General features: G+C 37.2%; 1 protein-coding gene across 1 annotated transcript in view; it reads left to right on the top strand.

Annotated features, from left to right (window-relative positions):
• The window catches only part of tspan15 (tetraspanin 15), a 28,796-nt gene extending 12,409 nt beyond the window's left edge, over positions 1-16,387 (top strand). The window contains exons 4-8 of the mRNA XM_079338990.1: positions 1,128-1,223; positions 9,598-9,714; positions 12,394-12,444; positions 12,892-13,008; positions 13,789-16,387. Coding sequence (XP_079195116.1) covers positions 1,128-1,223; positions 9,598-9,714; positions 12,394-12,444; positions 12,892-13,008; positions 13,789-13,956 — 549 coding nt within the window. The 3' untranslated portion in view covers positions 13,957-16,387. The remainder of the gene's footprint in view (positions 1-1,127; positions 1,224-9,597; positions 9,715-12,393; positions 12,445-12,891; positions 13,009-13,788) is intronic.
• The last annotated feature ends 5,392 nt before the right edge of the window (positions 16,388-21,779 follow it).

The raw sequence follows: 21,779 nt of genomic DNA, 5'->3' as shown, positions 1-21,779 counted from the left end.
TCTGCATCAGCCTGTTGTGGTTAATATGGTTGCTCCGTCCCTATTGATTAAATATGAAGACCTCGTACCTTCAGGGGATTAAGAAAAGAAATGAAAAGAAAGGTTGAGCTATTTCAATCTGTGTGAATCTGTGTGAAGGCAAGTATTCATACATTATACGTACATTATATGTTTTATTCTATAACAAAAAATATCTCCTTTTTGAATAGTTTTGATTATTTTGGGAGGAGAGGGTCGGGGAGGACATCCAGCAAAAGGGTGAAGTGAGATTCAAACTAACAGCCGCTGCAACAAGGATTACAGTCTCTCTTACTCCACTTATTTGAAAGTGACGTGGTGGCTGCCAGGCATTGCATATAATTATATGGAACTAATCAGTCATACTTCTGATGGACTGGTTTAGTTTTGTTGGCCATATAGAGCATTCAGTATTCAGTCTGCTTCATAGCCAGTACTAACTCCTCAGAAGACTTGATTATTATTCACATCTGTACAAATACCAAAGTTAAAGTAACAGGACTATTTTTTTAAATTATTCATATTCATTTTGAAATAGCTGTGTTGACAAGAAAAATGACATCAGTTATTGAGAACCTTTATGGATCATGCACTGGTGTTACATAGGTCTTCTGTAGTGGATCTGAATTGTTATGTAATATTTTCTATTGACCCATGCTAAATCCTTTCATCAATTTTCAAAATGTCATGTTATCTTGTCCACAAATGGACAAAACCCAGCACTAACAGCAAGCACACTTAGATAATAAGACTGCACAGCAGCCCCCTTAAAGAGAACATTCAATAAAAGATCTCCATGAATGTGAAGTTTTCTGTTGCATGTATTCCACCTTAGCCTCATGATAGTGATAACCTAATGTGACCCTGCTGCACCAGATTGTGACTGACAGATGTGAGCTGTCCAACTGTCATATCTTTACATTCCAGGTCACTAGACTGGTCACCTTGACTAATGAGAGCTTATCCTCTCCTGAGCTTCATCTCTGACACATTGACTCTATAGCAGCTGTGTCTTGCAAACCAAATAAATGTATTTACGTGACCTCTTTCATCCCATTAACACTTACAAACTGTTTCTCTTTTTTTTTTTTATTTACTGTCTGCCACAGACTTTGGAGTTACTGAACAAGAACATTAGACGAGGCATAGTGAACTACTATGATGACCTGGACTTCAAAAACATCATGGACTTTGTACAAAGGAAGGTAAGGTTGAATGAACTATTGTACCTGTGTTACTTTAAACACACAGTATGTCAATTCAGCCACTACAGGATGAAAACCTGACAACTCAAACAAAATATATCATTGGTTTAGTCAAATTTTTCATTAATTTAGATATTTTCAAGTAAAACCACTACAAATAGTATCTTTAATGCGGGGCACACAACAATCTGTGAAGCCGAGACGAGCGTGGATTTATTTTGGGGAAAAGGCATCTAAAGTGAACTGAGTTGTGTCCAATATAATCAGAGAGCTGTGCACAGCATCTCTGTGCACCTGCTCCCAGAATTCATCATGCTGCCACACAGCCGCAAGCTGGAGATCTCATTACTAACGTCTATCCAGCACATGAGGGAACAGGGTCTATGAGCTGCAGACTGTTCACACGGTGAAATTAAGAAGCACCCTGCAATTAACTCCATTGATTAACTATGGAGGCGTGTGCAGAGTGACCAACACCAGTGCAGCAGGATTGTTCTTTACTTGTTGATTTTTTTGGACATTTGAAGGCCCATGAGTTGATGCTTGGCTGGTTTAGACGGAGCTAGTTAGGAAATTTAGCAGATGAAGCTTGAAAAACAAGCCTCGGGTTGATTCCTGTTCTATGAAACTAGCCCGTTATTAAATACTCATTATCAGGGTCCTGTCATATTTATTTCTTATTTCAAACAGTGAAGCCTATACTGTCCAGACACATGATCTTCCATCTAAGCTAAAACAAATCTAGGTATGTAAACATACCCAGTAAACATTTATGTTCTTTTGTTTTCACTCTCTACCTTTGCCTGATTGATTTTGTACATTTGTGCAACAATCAGGATGTAGCAAAGCATATTTTGTGATTATTTTTTTCTCACTTAGAGCAGCTTTTTTTATTTTGACTTATAGCATTTAGCATCCACATAGAAAAAATAGAGCACAATTTATACATTCCTTACTTTTAAAAGCATTTTATCGTCACAGATTTCTAATGTTTTTTCTTGCAATATCCCAGCTGTAATCTCAACATACAGTGCAGCTGTGTGAAGCTCTTACAGTGTATTTCTTCTCATATCCTATTAATCTGTTACACCATAAGACAACCTGAGAGGGGATTTAGGCTGTTTTTAGATTTATGTGTTTTCGAGCCCATGAATTGGCGTGTGTCATGTGTTTGTATCGAATAAATCACTGACATGTGCAGAGAGAGAGAGAGAGAGAGAGAGAGAGGGTTGGTGGCTGCCTGCTAACTCATGTCTGTTTAAATGGCCAGGTCTTTTTTTTTTTTTTTTTAATAAAGGAAACCTCTGCTGATAATTCCACTTCAGGTAAAAACTTTAAATGTCACAATTTCAGTCATCTACATTTATGCTCCTATATTGCTCTGTGTACAATAGCGAAGTCCTCTCAGAGTTCTTGGTGATTTGAATACTTGAATTTTACATCGACCTAGTAATAAGTAGGGCTGTCTTTCAAGGTCTGACAAAAGGACAGGGAGGAGGACCCAAGTGCAGAAACACAAAAATGTATTTATACATTTATTTAAACTAAAAATGCAGAAGGCAAAACAAACTAACTCAAATAAAAAATCCAAAATGTCCAAACTCAGAAATTCAAAACTAAACCAAACAACGAACATAACACTGTCCCGAATTCCATTTTTTGGGCTCTGGATAGTCCGTAGTTATCAACAACGAATAGTCAAATATCCGATGGGGGAGAGGACGCGGCTCAATAAGGTCGCGGTTACACTGGCCGGCACAGCCCGCAATCACACTGCACAAGGACTAATCATGCTTTTTTGTACATAACTTTAATACAACAAATGCATGCTTTATCGTATTATGAAGTGTGCTCAGTTTACAAACAGACAAACTCAAGATTATTATTGACAGCTACTTTGTAGCTTATATTGAGTCATTTTAGTACAGCCATAAGTCTCTATAACGTTACGACTTACAGCAATCAGGTGACTTTTCAAGCTTGTTGTGCCACCATGGTTGGCTAGTATCAAATTGCATATTTGGCACACTGCCTTTGTGTTGTCTTCACTTAATTAACTTGAAGTGTTCCCACACAGCTGAAGTCTTTGGCATTTTGTCTTCCCTGGCTGCAGTTAAGTGTTGCGTTTACTGACCGCTGCGAGAATAGGGATATCAGCTACCAAAAAACAAAATGAATATCCGAATCCCAAAATGAAGAAACGATAGCCTACCCGTCGAATGAATAGCCAAACATTCGGTTCCAGGCCTAGAAATAATATTATCTAACACTGGTAGAGTTTGTTTATTAGATCCTGAAACATTCTCCTACACAATAATTGATATTTTGGGCCCTTAGGGCTCCTTGCACCAGCCTGTTTATGCCAGTCTCTCACCTTTCCTTATTACCAAACTCTGCACATAGCTTAATTTGTGAACACCGAACAAATAAAACAAACAAACATCCAAAGTACCCCACATATTACGTTTTATTTTCGTTGTTGGGATGCCAAGGACCTGCCCTCTTGACAGCATCATTTTTGATCATAATTTGTGCCGATCAGAGCACAAACGTGAACCTGTGACAGATATCTCTTATAAATTGACAATGAAAAACACTTCGACATTAGGCAAGCATTCAGGATGTCCTATTCCAGCCCCATCTGGCTCTTTGTCCTGGTTGTGAAAAATTGCAGCTTTAATTGTTTATATTAGCATCAGCAGGAAATTAGAACAATCTCATACAGGAGCTACAACAAAAATTAATTAACAAGAGGGAGGTTATAGCACATCCTATATTCAGGTAATTTCAAGCCGACCTTTCCCATCAGGATGCCCTGGTACTTTGTAATGGAAATGTGACATTTATTAATCTGAAATGATTGCCTGGTTCAGGAGAAGACAGGGATTGTTTTTCTTAAATTTACATTGCATGGTTAATCAAGAAATAATCCTAGTGTTTCCTGCTGCTCAGTCTCATTACAAAAAGCTGAACCTTTTTATTTCAATCATCAGAGGAAGTTTTGTCACACACTCATAAAAGCAACAAAAAATGCAATCCAATGACTGCATCAAGATTTTAGTGTTCATAAGAAGTCTAAATGCACAACACAATCCACTGAGTTATCTGAACACGGCTTCATTTCCTCAGTGCTGTTTGGTCTTCTGATAAAGATGTGATCATACATATTTATAGGTTCATTTTGGATTCATCACAACAACCATTAAAGGTAACGCCAGGAAACGCAGCTAATATTTTACAGAGACGTGTAGCAGAGAGTCACTAAATGTGCTTCTCATTAAAAGGCATACAGCAACAAGTTGGGTGGGTATATAAAAACAAGATGAAGAATATAAACAAACAGAACACATAGATAAACCTCACACATTTCATTTGAGATTTTTGAAGGAAATACGTTTTTATTTTATTTTGGGGAGATTTCTTGGTGACAACCTGCTTTGGCTTCTTTCTTTTTGTTTACATCATGAACATCAATCCTCTGTGGACTTGTTAATTATCTGATTCCTAGAGGGAACCCTAACAATGGTGTTGGGCTAATTATATCACCAAAGTTAAACTTCAGAATTAATTTTTTTTATTGGAAATGTTTGAAATATAAATCTGCCCTCTCAGAAGAAATCAGTCACTCCCCTTGTCTGTTATTGGCACTTGTCTTCAGATATTACAGCAGTAGGAGCAATTATTGATCACTTTGGTATTCAAAGTGTGTCCATCCATCAGATGCTGTGAGCTGCACTGCCATTGGAGGGAACAGTCCATCATTCATGTCGCACTATGGTTTTCTCCGGTTCCTTTTGATATTTTGTTTTGTCCTCTTTCTCATGAGAAGAGCTCCTTTTTTAACTATAGACTATTATCCTCCAGCAGCACATCATTGTAAGGTGAAAATGATCCTAATGCTGTGGCATTAAGTAGTTGGTCTATGTTTTGATTGGCCTTAAGTTTTTTTTTTTTTTTTTAAGTTAATATTTGTATTTATTTTATGTCCACTGTATTTTGCTATTTAAGCATCTCCAATGCTGGGAAGCAGCAAGCTTTGACAAGCTGAGGTATCTACTGAAGGGGACATTTGTTTTACAACAATAATATTTCATTGGAGTCACTGTAAAGAAAAACATGCTGTAACTGTTGAACTGCATAAATATTCTTCCTGATCATTAGCATGATAAACTAGAAAGTATTGGAAAAAGCTAACCTGTTGTTTTTGACACATCTCTGTTTAAATAGGACCAAAGTATGAGTACTCAAATAAGTTGTCCCTCTTTTTAAAACTCTTTAAATTTAAGTATATTAATGGCAAAATAAATCAAGATTCACATAGTTCTTATGAAATACAAAGTGATTTAATATATAATTTAATTCAATACATTTCTATTATTTAAAGTATGCTCTCGAAGGAAGGTAGCTGAAAAACATTTAGTTGATTGACATTTAGTTATGTTAAAGTATACCTCTACCAAATATACTCCAGTATGATCATAGAAGACAAGCGTACAGAAAAACATAATTTCTTTGTTTTGCGAGATCATGGGCTATCAAAAAAAATAGTATTAAACTGTTAAAGAAGTTTCATTTGGGGGGTTAAGTCCATCATCAGATTAACCATAGCTCCAGAGAAAAAAAGAATCTGCTTCAAACTGAACTTTGCCACCTGCAGTCCATGTCATCCATTACCACACAGTAGATATCTCTTAAATACCTGTCAGTACCCTAACATGACAAAAAGGCTGTGTGTAGGTGTTCAAAGTATGGTTTACACAGCTTATGAGCTGGGGTGGGTCCGGCATTGCTGGCCCAAAAGAGATTACACAAATTAAAATGTACAAAGCAGAGAAGGTGTGTGAGAAAGCACAGTTTTCCTGCTGTGGTTTTCAGATCCTGAATTTGTGAATCTGTAAGAAGCAACTCTCCTCAGGGGAAACATAAAGGGAATAGGCTGTTGAAGGGCAGAAGATGGAACTTAGGAGGAAATGTCTGCAGGAAAAGATGGAGTGTCTTCAGATCGATGAAGAAAATCATGAAGGTCTGTGTATGCTGCAAGTCCTTTTTTTGCTAAAACACATTTTGGTCTTTGGTCTGCCAAACAAATCTTTTTACCAGTGAAACAGCATCACTTACCTTAGCAGCTTGCTTAAGTAAATGCTGGTTATCGCTTCACACTCTGGACTTTTTGAAAAACTGTCTTAGGCAGATGTTGATTTTAGTTTTTGAACATGCTATGTTAAAAGTAATCTGTAACCTGCTATTCCATGCATAGTTTCCCCCTTTCAAGGCAGGGTTGGTAATTTTCTCCAGATACACTCTTTAAGATTTTGACACAATTAATAATTCATGTGCTCTGAAAAACAAACAAAACAAAAACAAGTCTTTTATCTGTAGCAGCTGTAAGCGCGTAAAAATTTCGACCAATGTCGGCACTCGGTTAGAGTTTTAAGAACCAATCATGCCTTCCTGTCTTCCTTGTTCTATACCCCATGCATGCATCAGTCCACACTGAATGCATGACCTGAAACCTGCTTCTGGACCAATGGCACTAGTTCATTTAAGTGAAGGGAGCACAGAGGGCAGGGGGTGGATGAAAACACAGCACAGGGGGAATGCTATTTTTAAAATCATGCTAGTTTTTGAAACCAACCCTGCCTTTAACTTGATCAACATGTGTTGGTTACAAAATCATTTTGTAGAGTAGTAACCCATATGTTTTTGACGTGTCCCTGGCTTCCTCTGAGGCTGTCTTTCTACAGACATTCTTTTCTATTCTGCAGTGCAATGGTGAACAATATGAGCAGGTCATTTAGTGGGTTGATGGATAATGGATGTAAGCGCTTCCAGGGAAACAAAGCCCCAGTTGGTCTTTTCAGAGGTACACAGGTGTCTTAGCAATGTTTACATCACAGGGGGGACTAGTGGCAGAATCAATCCTCCCAGGTCCTCAAATATCAAAGCTTTATAACAAGCCTTTGAAAATGATTACAGTTGCCTCATGAGGAAAATTATGCTTATTACTGTTTTATTTAAAGCCACTAAATGATTTGTGAAATTTACCATTTTGTTGTTTTCCTTAGTGTTACGATTTGACAGAAAATCATTTAGTTAAATCTTTCAATGTTTTATTTGACTAAAAGTAGAGTTCTTCAGAGGACCACTCACTCACACACGCTCACTTTTTGAAAGATCAATGATTCTGATATATCACAGGTACCAGCAGGATCACCAACGTAGATGCATAAAAGCCTCATCATTTATTAGCCTCCCCACAGTCTCCTACTATCAGTGCTAGCTGAGAGTTCAATGGTTCAAAATTAGCATAACGTCAACAATTGTGTTTTTAGCATAGGAAAACAATAATTTCGCTGGTGACACGTCTTGTCTCTGTGTGACTGGTCCCTAAGGCTGTATCTGTCTCTTGGCTCGTTTTTCTTGTGCTTGTCTGTAGCTACACTAGTTTAAGGCTGTAATACCTTCAGTTTACTGAGCCAGACCAAACTACGATGAAAGTGATCTCACATCCATATCAAATCATAATAATATAATTTTAAATACAGTAATTGGTATTATATAGAAATAAACAGTATTGTATCTATATAGGTTAAGTGATTAATTTATTGTGATTTTAAAATTGCCTCTACTCAAGTATTTCACTTCCCAGCTTCACCCATAAAAAGGTTCATAAATTGTACTGGTGCTGAACTTACCTTCCATTTGTAGACACTTATCACATCATAATGACTCTGCCTTCCTGTTTGAGTTGTGACACAGAGCTGGAAAACGCACTTGGTGGAGTAAAGCCAGAGAGTGTGAGGAGTAACCTTTAACCACGCTGGCACAATGCCAACATACTGATCAGACTGCCTCTGAAAGATCATCCTCATATTTATTCATTTATTAATCTTGAGTCTTCATCTCTCTCCCCCTTCTTTCTGTCTCCTGGTGTCTGACCCTTTGTGCTGTTCTTTCTAAAAATTCTCTTTCTTATTTTTTTTGTCAATAAATGACTGCAAATAACATTTCTTGTTTGTCTTTATTGGCTACCGTTCCTTCTTTTAAGCAGTTGTGCAGTCAATATATTCCCGACTGTTTGAATGAAATGAACTTTTTGATTTAATTTTTAAATTAAATCTTTTTTTATTTTCAAAAGTCAAAACATGTGGTGTCCATGGTTGAGATATCTTTTCTATTGGACTTTCTCTTGCTTTCAAATGTGGAACACATTTTAAATACAGCTGGATAACTTAGAACAGTTCTCTTTTGTTATTTAGGTTTTGATAACCATATCAGGTTTTTTATTTTTTATTTCGTTTATGTTTTCTAGAACATTCAATAAATTTCCTCACTTCTGTTTGCCCAGCAGGGGGCTTTCTCATACAGTCCTCTTACAATGTGTCTAAGAAGCACCAAGTTCAAATGAAAGTCAGTGCAACTTCAAACTACTAAGCAAACAACAATAATAATAATAATAAAATAATCAAAACTCATTTACTTTCCCTGTGAAGTAATAGTGTTTCTAGAGAGCAATAAAAGATAATGGGATGGTGTTGCTTTATTTTGCACCTGTGAACCGAAAACAAGAGGTTTGCAGTTCTTAGTAATATCATAATATTGATTTCAAACATATTTTCCAGTCCTTACTTAAGTGTGGTAAAGGTCAAATGGAGAGAGACACTTACCGTATTTTCCGCACTATAAAGCGCACCGTATTATAAGGCGCACCTTCAATGAATGACATATTTTAAAACTTTTTCCATATATAAGGCGCACCGCATTATAAGGCGCTACAGTAGAGGCTTGGGTTACGTTATGCATCCATTGGACGGTGCTGCGCTAAAGGGAAATGTTAACAAAACAGTCAGATCAAACTTTATTAACAGATTACAAATCAGCTTTCTGACAACTCCATTCACTCCCAAAATATTCCCGTGTTCTACTGCGTGACTGATCGCCTTGAGTTTAAACTCTGCGTTGTAAGCGTGTCTCTTAATAGGAGCCATTTCAGGGTCTTTACACAAACACACAAATGGAAATGAAACGCCGTTTTATATATCCCAGCATGCATCGCGCACTACTTCTTCTACGGGGGAAAATTGAGTCGGCGGCTGCTTACCGTAGTTGCGAGACCTGTTGCGGCTCAATATTGATCCATATATAAGGCGCACTGGATTATAAGGCCAGCTTTTGAAAAAATTGAAGGCTTTTAGGTGCGCCTTATAGTGCGGAAAATACGGTAGATTATATAGCATCACCTGAACATTTCTTTTATTCAAAGTTTCTTGTATCCCAAAATACACCTTAACTAACTATCAAGTAAATCTGCAACATTTTAGTTAACAAGTTCTTTACCTCCTTTTTACTCTACCACCTTATTCTCTTCTGGCAGTTTCAGTGTTGTGGAGGTCAAGAGTATAAAGATTGGGGGGTCAACATGTACCACAACTGTACAGCGCCTGGTCCACTAGCCTGTGGTGTCCCTCATACCTGCTGCATTACTACTGAGGTAGGTATCACTAATGCTACCATTACTGATCGTGATATCCCTACTATTACCCACTAATGTTACTGCTGTTGCTGTTAATACAAGCGGTGCAACATCAGTGCATTATGTTAAAAATAATTGTAGATTTTATTCACTTATTTTGTCCTAATATTCTTTATTTTTGCAAGTATCATGTCACTGTTGGCATCGTAACTAATTGCGTAACTTTCTGTCATGTTTTATCGAGCTCTGCTGCTCATTTTTTTTCCATAAAGGTGGATTGAGGTTATCATTTATTTTTACCTGAATAAAATACATGTTGATAAATGTCTTACACATTGCCAGAATCACTTATCCATTGAACAAAAGGCACTGAACTTTGTAGTCAGAGTAACCACAACGAGCTTAACACACCTGACGCTCGGTTTAAACTGATGGCATCACAAGTGACAACGCTGTATGCCTAAATGATGCAGCACTTTTAAGACTTGTGCGATTTTTATAAATGATGTACTCTATTTCTGAAACTAATTTGAATTTCAATGCACCTGCTAACTGCACGGTTGCTACATTTTCCAAAGCCACATACCAATGAAAAAATGTATTCTATAGCTGTATTGTGGTTATTATATCTTTTATGTTAGTGGTTTGAAGATCATTGTTACACATTAGCTTATGAAACATTACCCAAAGAGCTTGGATAAAGCACATGTTACATAATTCCAAGCTCTCTATTTCTATATTTATGACGCCTCCTTGAATCCTTGAATACTCAGTTTGTATGTCATTATTGTAATAGCTGTAATAATGGGGAGTTCGGTTTAAAATGCATCTCAGCGTCCTTTTAATGGTGATTAAGCCTTTGCCATGTGAGAAACACACAAAGGCAATTTTCTCCCACACCAAGCAGCACATGCACTTCCTTTTATTTATACACCTACACTCTGCAGAGCTTACGAGGGAAGCCAGAACAAACACAAGTTTTTACTTGGACATAAAATAGTTTGATGAACATGCCAACTTTGCTTATAGCAGGACTCGTGAAACACTGCTGCTCCTGCGTCTCTCCTCACAGGTTATTTACACACTATATAAGTTTTAATGCCAATGCTAACAGGTTCAACCTTTACTCTTAGTCACATAGGGGTTGCTAAATCTTGTTTGGGGGATTATTGTATTGTATACAGAGGGGAGGGGGGACAGCGGGTGTGTATTGTAACCAATGTCTGGTGTCCTGCCTGTCTGTATACTGCTACTGGATGCCTTGAATTTCCCTCGGGATCAATAAAGTATCTATCTATCTATCTATCTATCTATCTATCTATCTATCTATCTATCTATCTATCTATCTATCTATCTATCTATCTATCTATCTATCTATCTATCTATCTATCTATCTATCTATCTATCTATCTATCTATCTATCTATCTATCTATCTATCTATCTATCTATCTATCTATCTATCTATCTATCTATCTATCTATCTATCTATCTATCTATCTATCTATCTATCTATCTATCTATCTATCTATCTATCTATCTATCTATCTATCTATCTATCTATCTATCTATCTATCTATCTATCTATCTATCTATCTATCTATCTATCTATCTATCTATCTATCTATCTATCTATCTATCTATCTATCTATCTATCTATCTATCTATCTATCTATCAATTTTCTCAATGACATTGTTGTGAGTGACTTGTGATGACAAGGTCGTTAATTATTTTCCTATCAATCTATTAAACATAGTGTAAGCGTGTAAACATGAGTCCCTACTAATCAATATGTTGTGAATACATTACATAGTAGTAATATCTTTCTAATGCCAGAGCGCCACAACACACTGTCAGTTTAAGTTACATTATTTGAATAATGAATACACATTATAGGGTTTGGGTTTTTCTTAGCGCTCGCTCGCTCTCTCTCTCTCTCTCTCTCTGTGTCTCTCTCTCTCTCTCTCTCTCTGTGTCTCTCTCTCTCTCTCTCTCTCTCTCTCTCTCTCTCACAGATTCACTGCATGTGTCTTCTAACTTAACAAACAAGTGTAAATTATTTAGGTATTCTAAATGAATGAGGTGTGGCTAACTGCACAGTATTACACTTTGGCATGTTTGTTAAGGGAGAACAGGATGATGGCAGACCAGGCTGCACCACTATAAAAATGTTTTTTCTTCCATGCACTGGCACTGTATTATCTCAACTTGTGTATTCAAACAGCAGACAGGATGTATTCAACACGCTGATGAAACCTTCTTTACCATTTGTCTGTGTTTCTGTCTTCTCACCGTCTATCTCACCTGTAATGACTGCCTCCTAACCCTCCTCATAGTCCTTTTCTTCTCTTGTTGTCTTGCTTGAGATCTCTGTCCTCAGTTTCTAATCTAATTTCGGTCCCAGCAATAAAATCCACTTATGATCCGGTGCATACAGACACGACACGATTGGGAATCTTTTATGCAGGATTTGTCAGGCAACCAGTTTCCGAAGAAAAGATTATTAGTAATGTACTTAGTTTTTACAGGGAAAATTAAAGGAAAGAGTTACAAGTGACAGAAAGCTAAATGGTAACCTGACATGTGACAACTAGAAGGTTAGTATTTGATGAAGCCTTTTCTTTCACTGAATGTGTATCTTGTATTCCTTCTTATTCTTTCACACACTCACTCTCTCTCTCTCTCTCTCTCTCTGCAGCCAAATGAAGTTGCCAACACTATGTGTGGGTACCAGGTGTTAATGAAAGAGGTAAGACCTCTGAGACTCACCTACAGGTTTGAAATATGAAAGCACTGATGTAACCTCATTCGCTGTGCCTTCTTTTAAATATCAGGTAATAGATCAAGTGCTAGTGGTTTTCTTTTCTTTCTTTTTTTTTTTTACTTACCTGGAGCAAAGTGTCTTCCAGTTTTAACACCGTCTGCAATACTGTTTACTACAGGTCTAACATGAAGTTTCTTCTTTTCATTCATTCTTTAGAGTAAAGCCTAAAGAGATTTTAGTACTATGCAGTTATACTGTAATTAAGTATGGAAGAAACTCTCAAACTCAAATGACTTGATACCAAACCAGCATTGTTTTTGGTCACCGTATATTTTGATAATAGTCAGCAAAGGTCTCACATACCCCTGACATTGAGAATATTTTCTATATTATAGTAACATCTTTGTATAACAACTAATTTTTATCTTGTAGCGTTTGGATTTGATTGACACCATCTATATCAGAGGCTGCACTGATGCGTTCTTCATCTGGCTGATAGATAATTATAAGATTATGGCTGGAGTGCTACTAGGAATCCTACTGCCACAGGTACGCAAATGCACACACACAAACACACATTGCTACTCAAATCAGATTTCAAAGTGCCTTCGGTGTCACTCCCAACACTCCAACATCGAATCCAGACTGACAGATTTGATCCGAGTCTCTTCAGCATGAACTCATCCAGTGGTTAGTTTGTCTGGGGGGAAGAAGAGGCAAACCTTATTTATAAGAACATGTCATTTATTAATCCTGCAAGGGGGAACATTAATTGTTACATCAACAATTGCAGATTGGTTGGTAATGTTTGGGCACTCAAATGAGATCTGATCACTTCTAAAGAAAGGATCTTTTTACAAACCAATACTGTTTTAAACTCAACATGTCCTCAAAATATGTTCCAAACGTTTTGATGTCATTGCACCGCATGTGTGATGAAAAGCTCATGTTTTGTGCAAATATGTTAACGTTAGTTTTTGCGCTACTCTAAGTCTAGAGTTTGTATTTGTGAACCTGCTTTGCTTAAACTCTCACAGCTGGCAGCAATTAAAACAAATACAGCCTCAGAATCAGTATGTCTGTGAATGTAAGAGGCCTGTGAAAAAATAAAACCATTAGCCAAGACCGAGGTGACTAAGAGGGAGATGTAAATGTCTTCCTCTCAGGTACACCTGAAAACTCAACTGCATCTGCAGTGATAAAATGAGCAGCAATTTTCAGAAAATGCTCTGCATCATTGTTCAAATTAGCCAACCTTTCTGCCTGTCTCTCTCTTTCTTTTCCTTCTGTCTTTCTCTCTCTCTCTCTCTCTCTCTCTCTCCCCCCCAGTTTTTTGGTGTGATAATCAGCTGGCTGTACATCACTCGTGTTGAAGACGCCATCAGTCAGTGCAGTCACTACACTGACGGACTACTGAACTCAAATTTAGAAGATAGACGATCCAAGAGCCAGGGTCACATGGCGAAATGGTTTAAGTGTATGCCAGAGATGGACTGATGGACACACACACACACCCCACAGCAAATGGACGCTGTAGGTGCCTGCCTCTAATCTGGTTTATTATAATCATTCAATCCACCAATTGAAGTCTTTTTTTATTGTTTTTGTGGGAATAATATTTTATTTTGCAGCCAAATCAAATAGAAGTTGATGTTGAAGTGTTCTTATTTATGGTTTTAAATACTGTGCCCGAAATGTTGCAAGGTCCCCTGTGTAATCAATAATTAATTATTGTGTTAACATAACATGTGCAGGAGAAGGAAAGAGAAGCTCATTTTGATGTGAGCTTTAAGCTGCAATGTGCCTCCAACTGTCTCAGGGATGAACACAAACATAAACACCACCGCTTTATTATTAGGTTTAATTAAAGTTATGGTTTTTCAGCGTCACATCACAAAAAAAATTATCTCCTTAACTGACCTTTTTTTTTTTTTTTTTGACATTTATGCCAGTAGAATCAATATTTTCACAATCGTGCCTGTCTCCCTAAATCTCCAAGAGGAGTCCAGCTCATACAAGTGTTGTATCTAAATCTGAGACTTCTTACAGACATTTCCTCCATTAAAGGTTAATTTAAACCCAAATAAACCATTCATCTGTTTGTCAAGAGTGTTCTTACTGTAGAAATTAGAAAATGCAAAGCAGGCCCAGCTGCGTGGAGTGAAAGAGTCCGCTTATCAGACAGATTTAAAGCTTTGTGATGATTTAATCAATGACTTTTAATGCAGCAACAAGCTGATGTATGTCATTGTTATTGTTCATGACAGCAGCCCTGTCTCCTCCAAAGTTGTGTTTATTTCTTTAATTAGCAGCAGAAAATAGCTGTGATACATCTGTGAGGGTGTGTTAATGATTTAGATTGTAATCAATAGGACAGAGAGTTACAAATCTGCTAAGTTGAAATGTTGTTTTTAAAAAATGTGTCTTAAGTTTGTAAACAGCATCTGTGGCCTCCGATCTTCCAGTGGCCTTACAACAACTTCACGACTTTCTCACTACAACTGCATTTCTTTTGCCACTGAGTATAACCATTGTAGTAGTTACATTGTCCTCACAACACATTTTAAATTTGCTCTATAAAATCTAGTGTGTTTTAATGGTGGCATATATGCATTTGTTATAATCACAGGTATATGATAATTCATGATCTAGTAAACTCTGTTTTGATGTGAAGTTTTAAACCTGAAACAAAACAGCCTTTGTTGAAGTGAATTTCGTCTTATTCAACTCTTCCTGCCTTTTTGTCTTTATGTAACTTTAGACTAAGTCCTATTAGTTTATTTTGTACTTGCTTACTGAAAACTCCCAGAATTTTTTCCCACTCGGGCCACATTATTGGTTTGAAACACGTCATTATTGAGGACGAGCCGATCACTGTGGCAAATTATGAGGACATACAATACCACATTCAGCTGCCTTGCTTTAGACCAGCTTAAAGTAAAACTTTTCATTGTAAAACTATTTGCACCTTGGTTTTTATTTTCTGACCCTGCTCTGATCAAATTTGGAATATTTATATGTCCTTAAGAGTAGAGTTACATTTTGTGTAGATATACCGTACTGTATAAAACTGTTGTACCAAAGAAAGTCTGAACTTGCCATTTTTGCAGTGTACAGCATAGATGTGTGACAACATGGATGTGGTTAACAACATAATGACCTACATGATGATATTTATGTTAATATTATCACCATAGTTTAAAGGCAGGGTAATTTTTGAAAACTAGCATGATTTTGAAAATAGCATCCTCTCCGTGCTCCATGTTCACTCACCCCCTCCCCTCTGCGCTCCCTCTAAAGCCACGCCCCTCACCCTATTGCACTAGCGCCATTGATCCAGAAGCGGATTTCAGCTCATGCTTTGAGTGTGGGCTCGTGCATGCATGGGATAGAGAACGAGCAGGGACACGGATGGGTTGGTTTATAAAACATGTGCCGACATTGGTCAAAATGTCTATGAGTTTACAACTTCTACAGATGACAGATTTTTTTTTTTTTTTAGTTTCTTGTTCAGACCAAATAAGGACAATTTCAATCAAAACCTTGACAAGTTTTTAGGGAAATTTACCTAACCTGCCTTCAACATGTCTACACATTACATTACAAGTCTTTTAGAGGAATTTTGATAGAAAGATTGGCTTCCACATTAATGGTTTTGATTGTGAGGAAATTTAGTTCATCACCTTAATGTTTCAAATACACTGATTTCTATGTAGGAGAACTCTACTGGAGACAGAACCCTCTGACTTTAAAGTTTAGTATCATCTTCAGGTCATTTAATTGAAAATCACACATTAGTTGAGAATGTTTGCCTGGCGAGGGTGTACAATAAGCTTTAGTTCCTCTTTGACTTGATTGTTGCCTGAATGAATCCTCATATAAAGGGGTATTGGGGGGTAAGGGGCTATTAAATAAATGATGACTGTTACGGTGTCGTACTGTGTGTTTTCTGGAGCAGGCTTCACCCTGAGTCTGTGTGCATTTTTCATGAAGAAATACGCAGATGTGTTTGTGAAAGGATAAAGACTTTACAAATCGTATTTAAAATCTATTTCTGTCTCATAATAAGAAGCTGTGGACTCGACATGGGAGGAGTAATGTCACCTTAGAAATTCTATGTAACATGTCTGGTATGGTGTAGTTTTACAGAGTAAACTATCAAACTATATGTCATAAACTGAGACAGCAATATTTATACCAAACATCAGCATGTCTCTTTAAAGGGGAGATTTAACATTTCAATTTCTAAAAATACTAAATGAGTTGCTGACCAAGGGCAGTATTATGTTTGATATGAACACATTACCATGCAATACAGCTTCTCTAACACAAGCATCCTTTCCGGGTCACCTCAGCATTACTTGGTCCTGTTATCTTCACCCCCTTTACACATCAGAGGAGCCTGTGTGGAAAGTGTGCAAAGAAGAGTGCTCTTTGTTGATGGGAGTTTGGATGTTTATCTTTCTTTTTCTTTCTCCTGCTACTTGCAGGACTTCCCACAGCTTGGCACATTTTAATATTTTATTCCTACCACCATCATTGAGTAGAAACCTATTTTCCTACATATACAACATGAAGGCAAAATGCTGTTGTGAATGGTTTGGAAGGAGAGCTCCTGTTGCTTTGCTCCACCAGCACACAGCTTAAAATAACCTGTTTGATTTTCTGCTCTCATTCTCTTCAAGGTCAGGCTTCACGTTTGCTTTGTGCTATGTGGATACACAGTCAACATTACAAGTTCATAGTATTATAAGCTGCAACTGTATTTGATTGTGTTGTTTCAACAAGAAAGTTGCAGCTTTGTATGTTGAAAAATACATTTGCAAAATAACACACAGAGTGTCATGTCCAGGCAGTGACGATGTGGAGACTCACCAGTAACAGTTCCGATCACATATTGAAGCCCTTGAGAAAAACGTGAGCATGAGAACTACCACATTCTTCCTCCAAAAAGCCCAAAGTCAAGATGACAAGATTGATGATGCTTGACAAGTCTAGAGATCCAGGGTTATTCAGTCCCACACATTTTAATGGACTTGTTGTTTCTGTGCATTGCCAATAAGAGTAAGATACAGGTTAGACAAAGATTGGTTAAAGGGGCTCTCCTTGATGTCTGTTCATGTGTAAAATGTTGCACATTCTTCATTTAAGGACTCTCTGCTTCATGCAGGGAGGTTAATGTTAGATTTTATTTTATGACATATTTGTCTGTTTTCCCTGTCAGTTTTGACCAATATTTTGTATATATATTAAAGCTTTATTAGGGTTAAAAAAAAAGTTGCTTAATTTTGTAGCTGTAATTTTGTAATTTTGTAGCTGTCACAGTTTCGTTGCAAACTTTGCCTTTTAAGGGTAATAAACATAACCAGGCCAAAAGAGTCAGCTTAACAATTTCTTTTATAATGCAGTTTTTGATATTGTTGTATGAAATGATCATCGACATGAGATTTGCAGTCTTACCAAGAATTAACTGCTTTTAGTAGGGTGGAAAGAGCATGTTTTAATGTTCTATGTATATTCATAGTCCACTAACAAACAACTCCTTTTCACTGACTGATCATTAGCACAGATTTGTGACAAGATTCTGTCCCTGTTTCTTTCATACGTGCCGTCACTAACCTTGACAGATTTTTTTGGTCCTCTCTGCTGTTTCCCTCTCAATCTGTCTCACCCTTCCAGCTCAACTCTTCAGCTGTTCACTGTGACCTACATGAGCAGACAGATGTACAGGAAGCAGAGGGATGTGCTGCTCTGTCAGCCACCCAGTCTGATGTTTGGTTCAAATTTCTCCCAGAACTATTCTGCTTCTGGGAAATCACATCTGTTCGCTGCTTTCTACCACTGTAAGAAGTGTTAATATAGCTGTATGAGGTCCATGATATATAACACGGCTCCAACAACAATAAAGCTGGCGGGACACACGCTTCAGGCACTCATGACTCAGAGAGACATTTACAGAAGATAAACTTGATTTCTGCTATAATTATGTTTAAATGTCACACATCTATATCTTCCTTTAACATTTAAACGTATTGTTCCCTGTGAATATTTGCTGTGCAAAATGCTAGATATGGCTGTTTCTTCAGTATGCTGTTATTTGCTTATCTGACACCTACCCATGGCAGTTGACAAAGTCATTAGAAATACCTATATAGAAACTATCAATCTTGTACCTGATGGTCTCCTTTGCTGTGATTGGTCATACAGAAGCATCAGTTTTAATTCCCATCTGCTTCACAACAAGCTTTAATTTAATCATGTAATTTTTTGCCAGCATCTGTAACTAATGACAGTTATGTATACACAAAGAGAATGTGTTGCACCTCATCAGCAATCAATAACTCAAAAAAGGAAGAAAACAATAAATGCTATATCTCTGGCTGTCATAAGCCTGATCTACTGTATGTCTTTCCAATTTCTGGACTGAATCAAATTATTTGCCTCCTTACCTGACTGTACATACATACCAAGGCTTATCTGCTCACTGTTGCAAAAGAGTGAGGTAGTTTGATGAAATACTGCATGTTCTCCATGAAACTCTCTCTTGTTCTTGTCTTGCACCAGCCGTGAAGAGGGGGCGATTGTTTATGTGTTTGGGGGAGTGATTTGCCACTTTGCATGTTTCGATTTCAAGCTTACTTGCTGCAGGTCGCACCAAAGATGCTCATCCCTCTTTGTTATGAAACTCTTGCACCAGTAACTAATGACTCCCCAACACTTTAAGTCACAGCAAAATTAATGGTAAAACAAGTTAATTTCAAAACGTATGTTTAATATAACTTTTACCATAACAATGTATTTTCAGCTGCCTGCTCACAAGCAACACAAATCCAAGCAAGTCATCTCATGACTCACCTGAAGTGTTCAATACTGTGTGGGAGGGTGCTGGTCATTTATTATTAGTCTAGTAGCTGTCCCAGTGTCTGGTCTGATGCTGACATTTAGCCCTGCACACAAAACAAATTGACCCAATTAGTTATATAGACGACACCGAGGTTGAGGTGAGTCTTTAGAGCCACATGGTTTATTTACACAGTTGGCCATAACTGATTGATGATCAGCTACATCAGTAACGTGCAGTCTCCTCTTACTATTCTGGGTAGAAATTAGAATAACAGCAAAACCACAAGAAGAAATGTCTAAATTATTGTTGTGGGATTGGTCATAAGTCATTTCATCAGCCAACTATGTTTTACACATGCTTTCATGTACAACATTAAATAAAGAACAGTAAAAAAGTAGGGAGACCAAGGGATTCTGTTTTTACATAAATCAACCAAATGACCAAACAATGATATCCAATGCAAAGAGACACTCATTTATTAGTCTGGTAATGAGATCTCTGTGAGTCAGGTATTTAACCACTGACAACAAGACTCAATAATTTAACAACAGGGATAAATTGAAAAGCAGCAACAAGCATAATACAGATGTAATCAAAACTGTAATAACTGGATAATTGAAAACGGTTGAAAACAGCTGTTTTCATTATAAGAGGTGAAACTCAGTCAACACTTGTCTGCAATCTTTCTGTCTCTTTTTCTCTTTTGTACCAACGGTCTCTTATATTGAACAGGAAAGTGAAAGTAAACAGTTTAATGCATCTGTTTTCAGGTAGTTTCTTGTGAATTTCTAAATGACAATAGTTTTACTTGAAATGTAACTGAAGTTGAGGTGACTGACTTAATGCGTCCTCTCTAAGATGAACGATCTTTAACCAATGAGCTAGGAAACTAAAGGGTCACTTGGGGATATTAAATATTGGAGGAAATTTATAATAGCAAATATATATTTAATATTTAAAAGCCAGATTGTATGTATGTTATATTAGGGCACTTTGTGTACCTTCAGATAAAACACTAGAACTCTAAGTGAGCCTCAGAAGCTGTTTTGTGAAACACTTTGCTAGATGTTTTTAAATTTTAGAAGCTAACCATAGACGGAAAATATTAATGCATGAAGCCTGAGTTTAGGCCACCTATCCGTTACTGTAGGGGGCTTTGGGAGCCTATTAGTGGTGATCACCATGCTGGAATTGCTTTCTTGTTTAACTTAACAACAGACTAAGAGCGGGTGCAGAGTTCTGAGGAGGGTGTGTATGGGACTTTCTGGTCTCTTTGAGCCAACCTCAAGCAGACACTCAAGGAACTGCAGTTTGTTGCACTTCTGCTTCGGCTGCATCTACAACACCGGGGGTTACAACTTATAGCTAACTAGAATTAGTAGTTTATCTATGCATGTGGAGTTTCCTATAAAGGATCTCAAAGTGTAAATTGTGTGTTATGTGTTCCAGTCTCTTGCTTTTTAACCAGCCTCAAGTGGCCACCAATAGAAGTAAAGTTTGCTTTGGTAGCACTATAGGATAAACCAGATATTTTGTTAAAGTCATATAGTGTAATCCATTGGATATATGAATGGTTATACAAAATTGTATTATATTCCATCCTATGGTTGTTTAGATTTTTCAGTCTATCTCTGGACCAATGTGGTTGATCAAGCCACAGACTGACTGCCATGTTGCTATCATGCTGCTTGTCTGTGTAGCACTCAGTTTCTAATTACAGCAGCAATATATAGTTTTGTTTTTCATTTGTATTGACATTTTGCTTTATTGTACAATTTTACCTCTGTGCAAAGGGACAGTTATAGTTCATAGTATACAATGGTTGTCCACTTATCGAAAGATCAGTTTTTCCAGTCCGCTATACAAAGTCTGGGCAGGACACTGTACCCTTAATTGATGGCTGTGCTATGGTTTTGTGAGTGTGTACTTTGATAGAGTGAATGATGTGGTAAAGTACTGTCAATGGTTTCCACAATCGGGGCCACTATATAATTACAGTAAATGTCTTCTCTTGTAGTGCTCTAAAATGCTTTGACAACCACTTCCAATAGATTTTACATTTTACAGTTCAGTGACTCTCTCTCTCTTTTTAAGCTCTATCGAAGCCATTGAAAGCATTTTTTTTGACAACTTCAAAACTCTGAAGGCACAAATTCCCTTGAGCAGTTTGCCATATAAGCTAGACTTTAGTATGTGTCATTTGCTCAGTAGCTGTTATAATTGGTGTCATATACTTAATGTGGTTGTATGGCATCGTCATTGTATTCTGAAATTGTGCCTTGCTATGATTGCTAACAGTTTAGGTTTTATGAAAACAACACAAACTCTCATTGAAGTTCATTTCATTGGTTTATGTTATTCTGCCTGAGGTGAAGGAAGAGGTGATAGTGGTACAGGTTTGTAAGATTGCACATTGTAGAATTCCATTAAGGTTTTTATCACAGGCGGTTGTCACATAATATGTTTGATAAATGGA

Source organism: Symphodus melops, assembly GCF_947650265.1.
Source record: "Symphodus melops genome assembly, chromosome: 3".
Classification (NCBI taxonomy): domain Eukaryota; kingdom Metazoa; phylum Chordata; class Actinopteri; order Labriformes; family Labridae; genus Symphodus; species Symphodus melops.
Note: the sequence above shows the minus strand (reverse complement) of the source record. Positions and strands in the feature narration are given on the sequence as shown.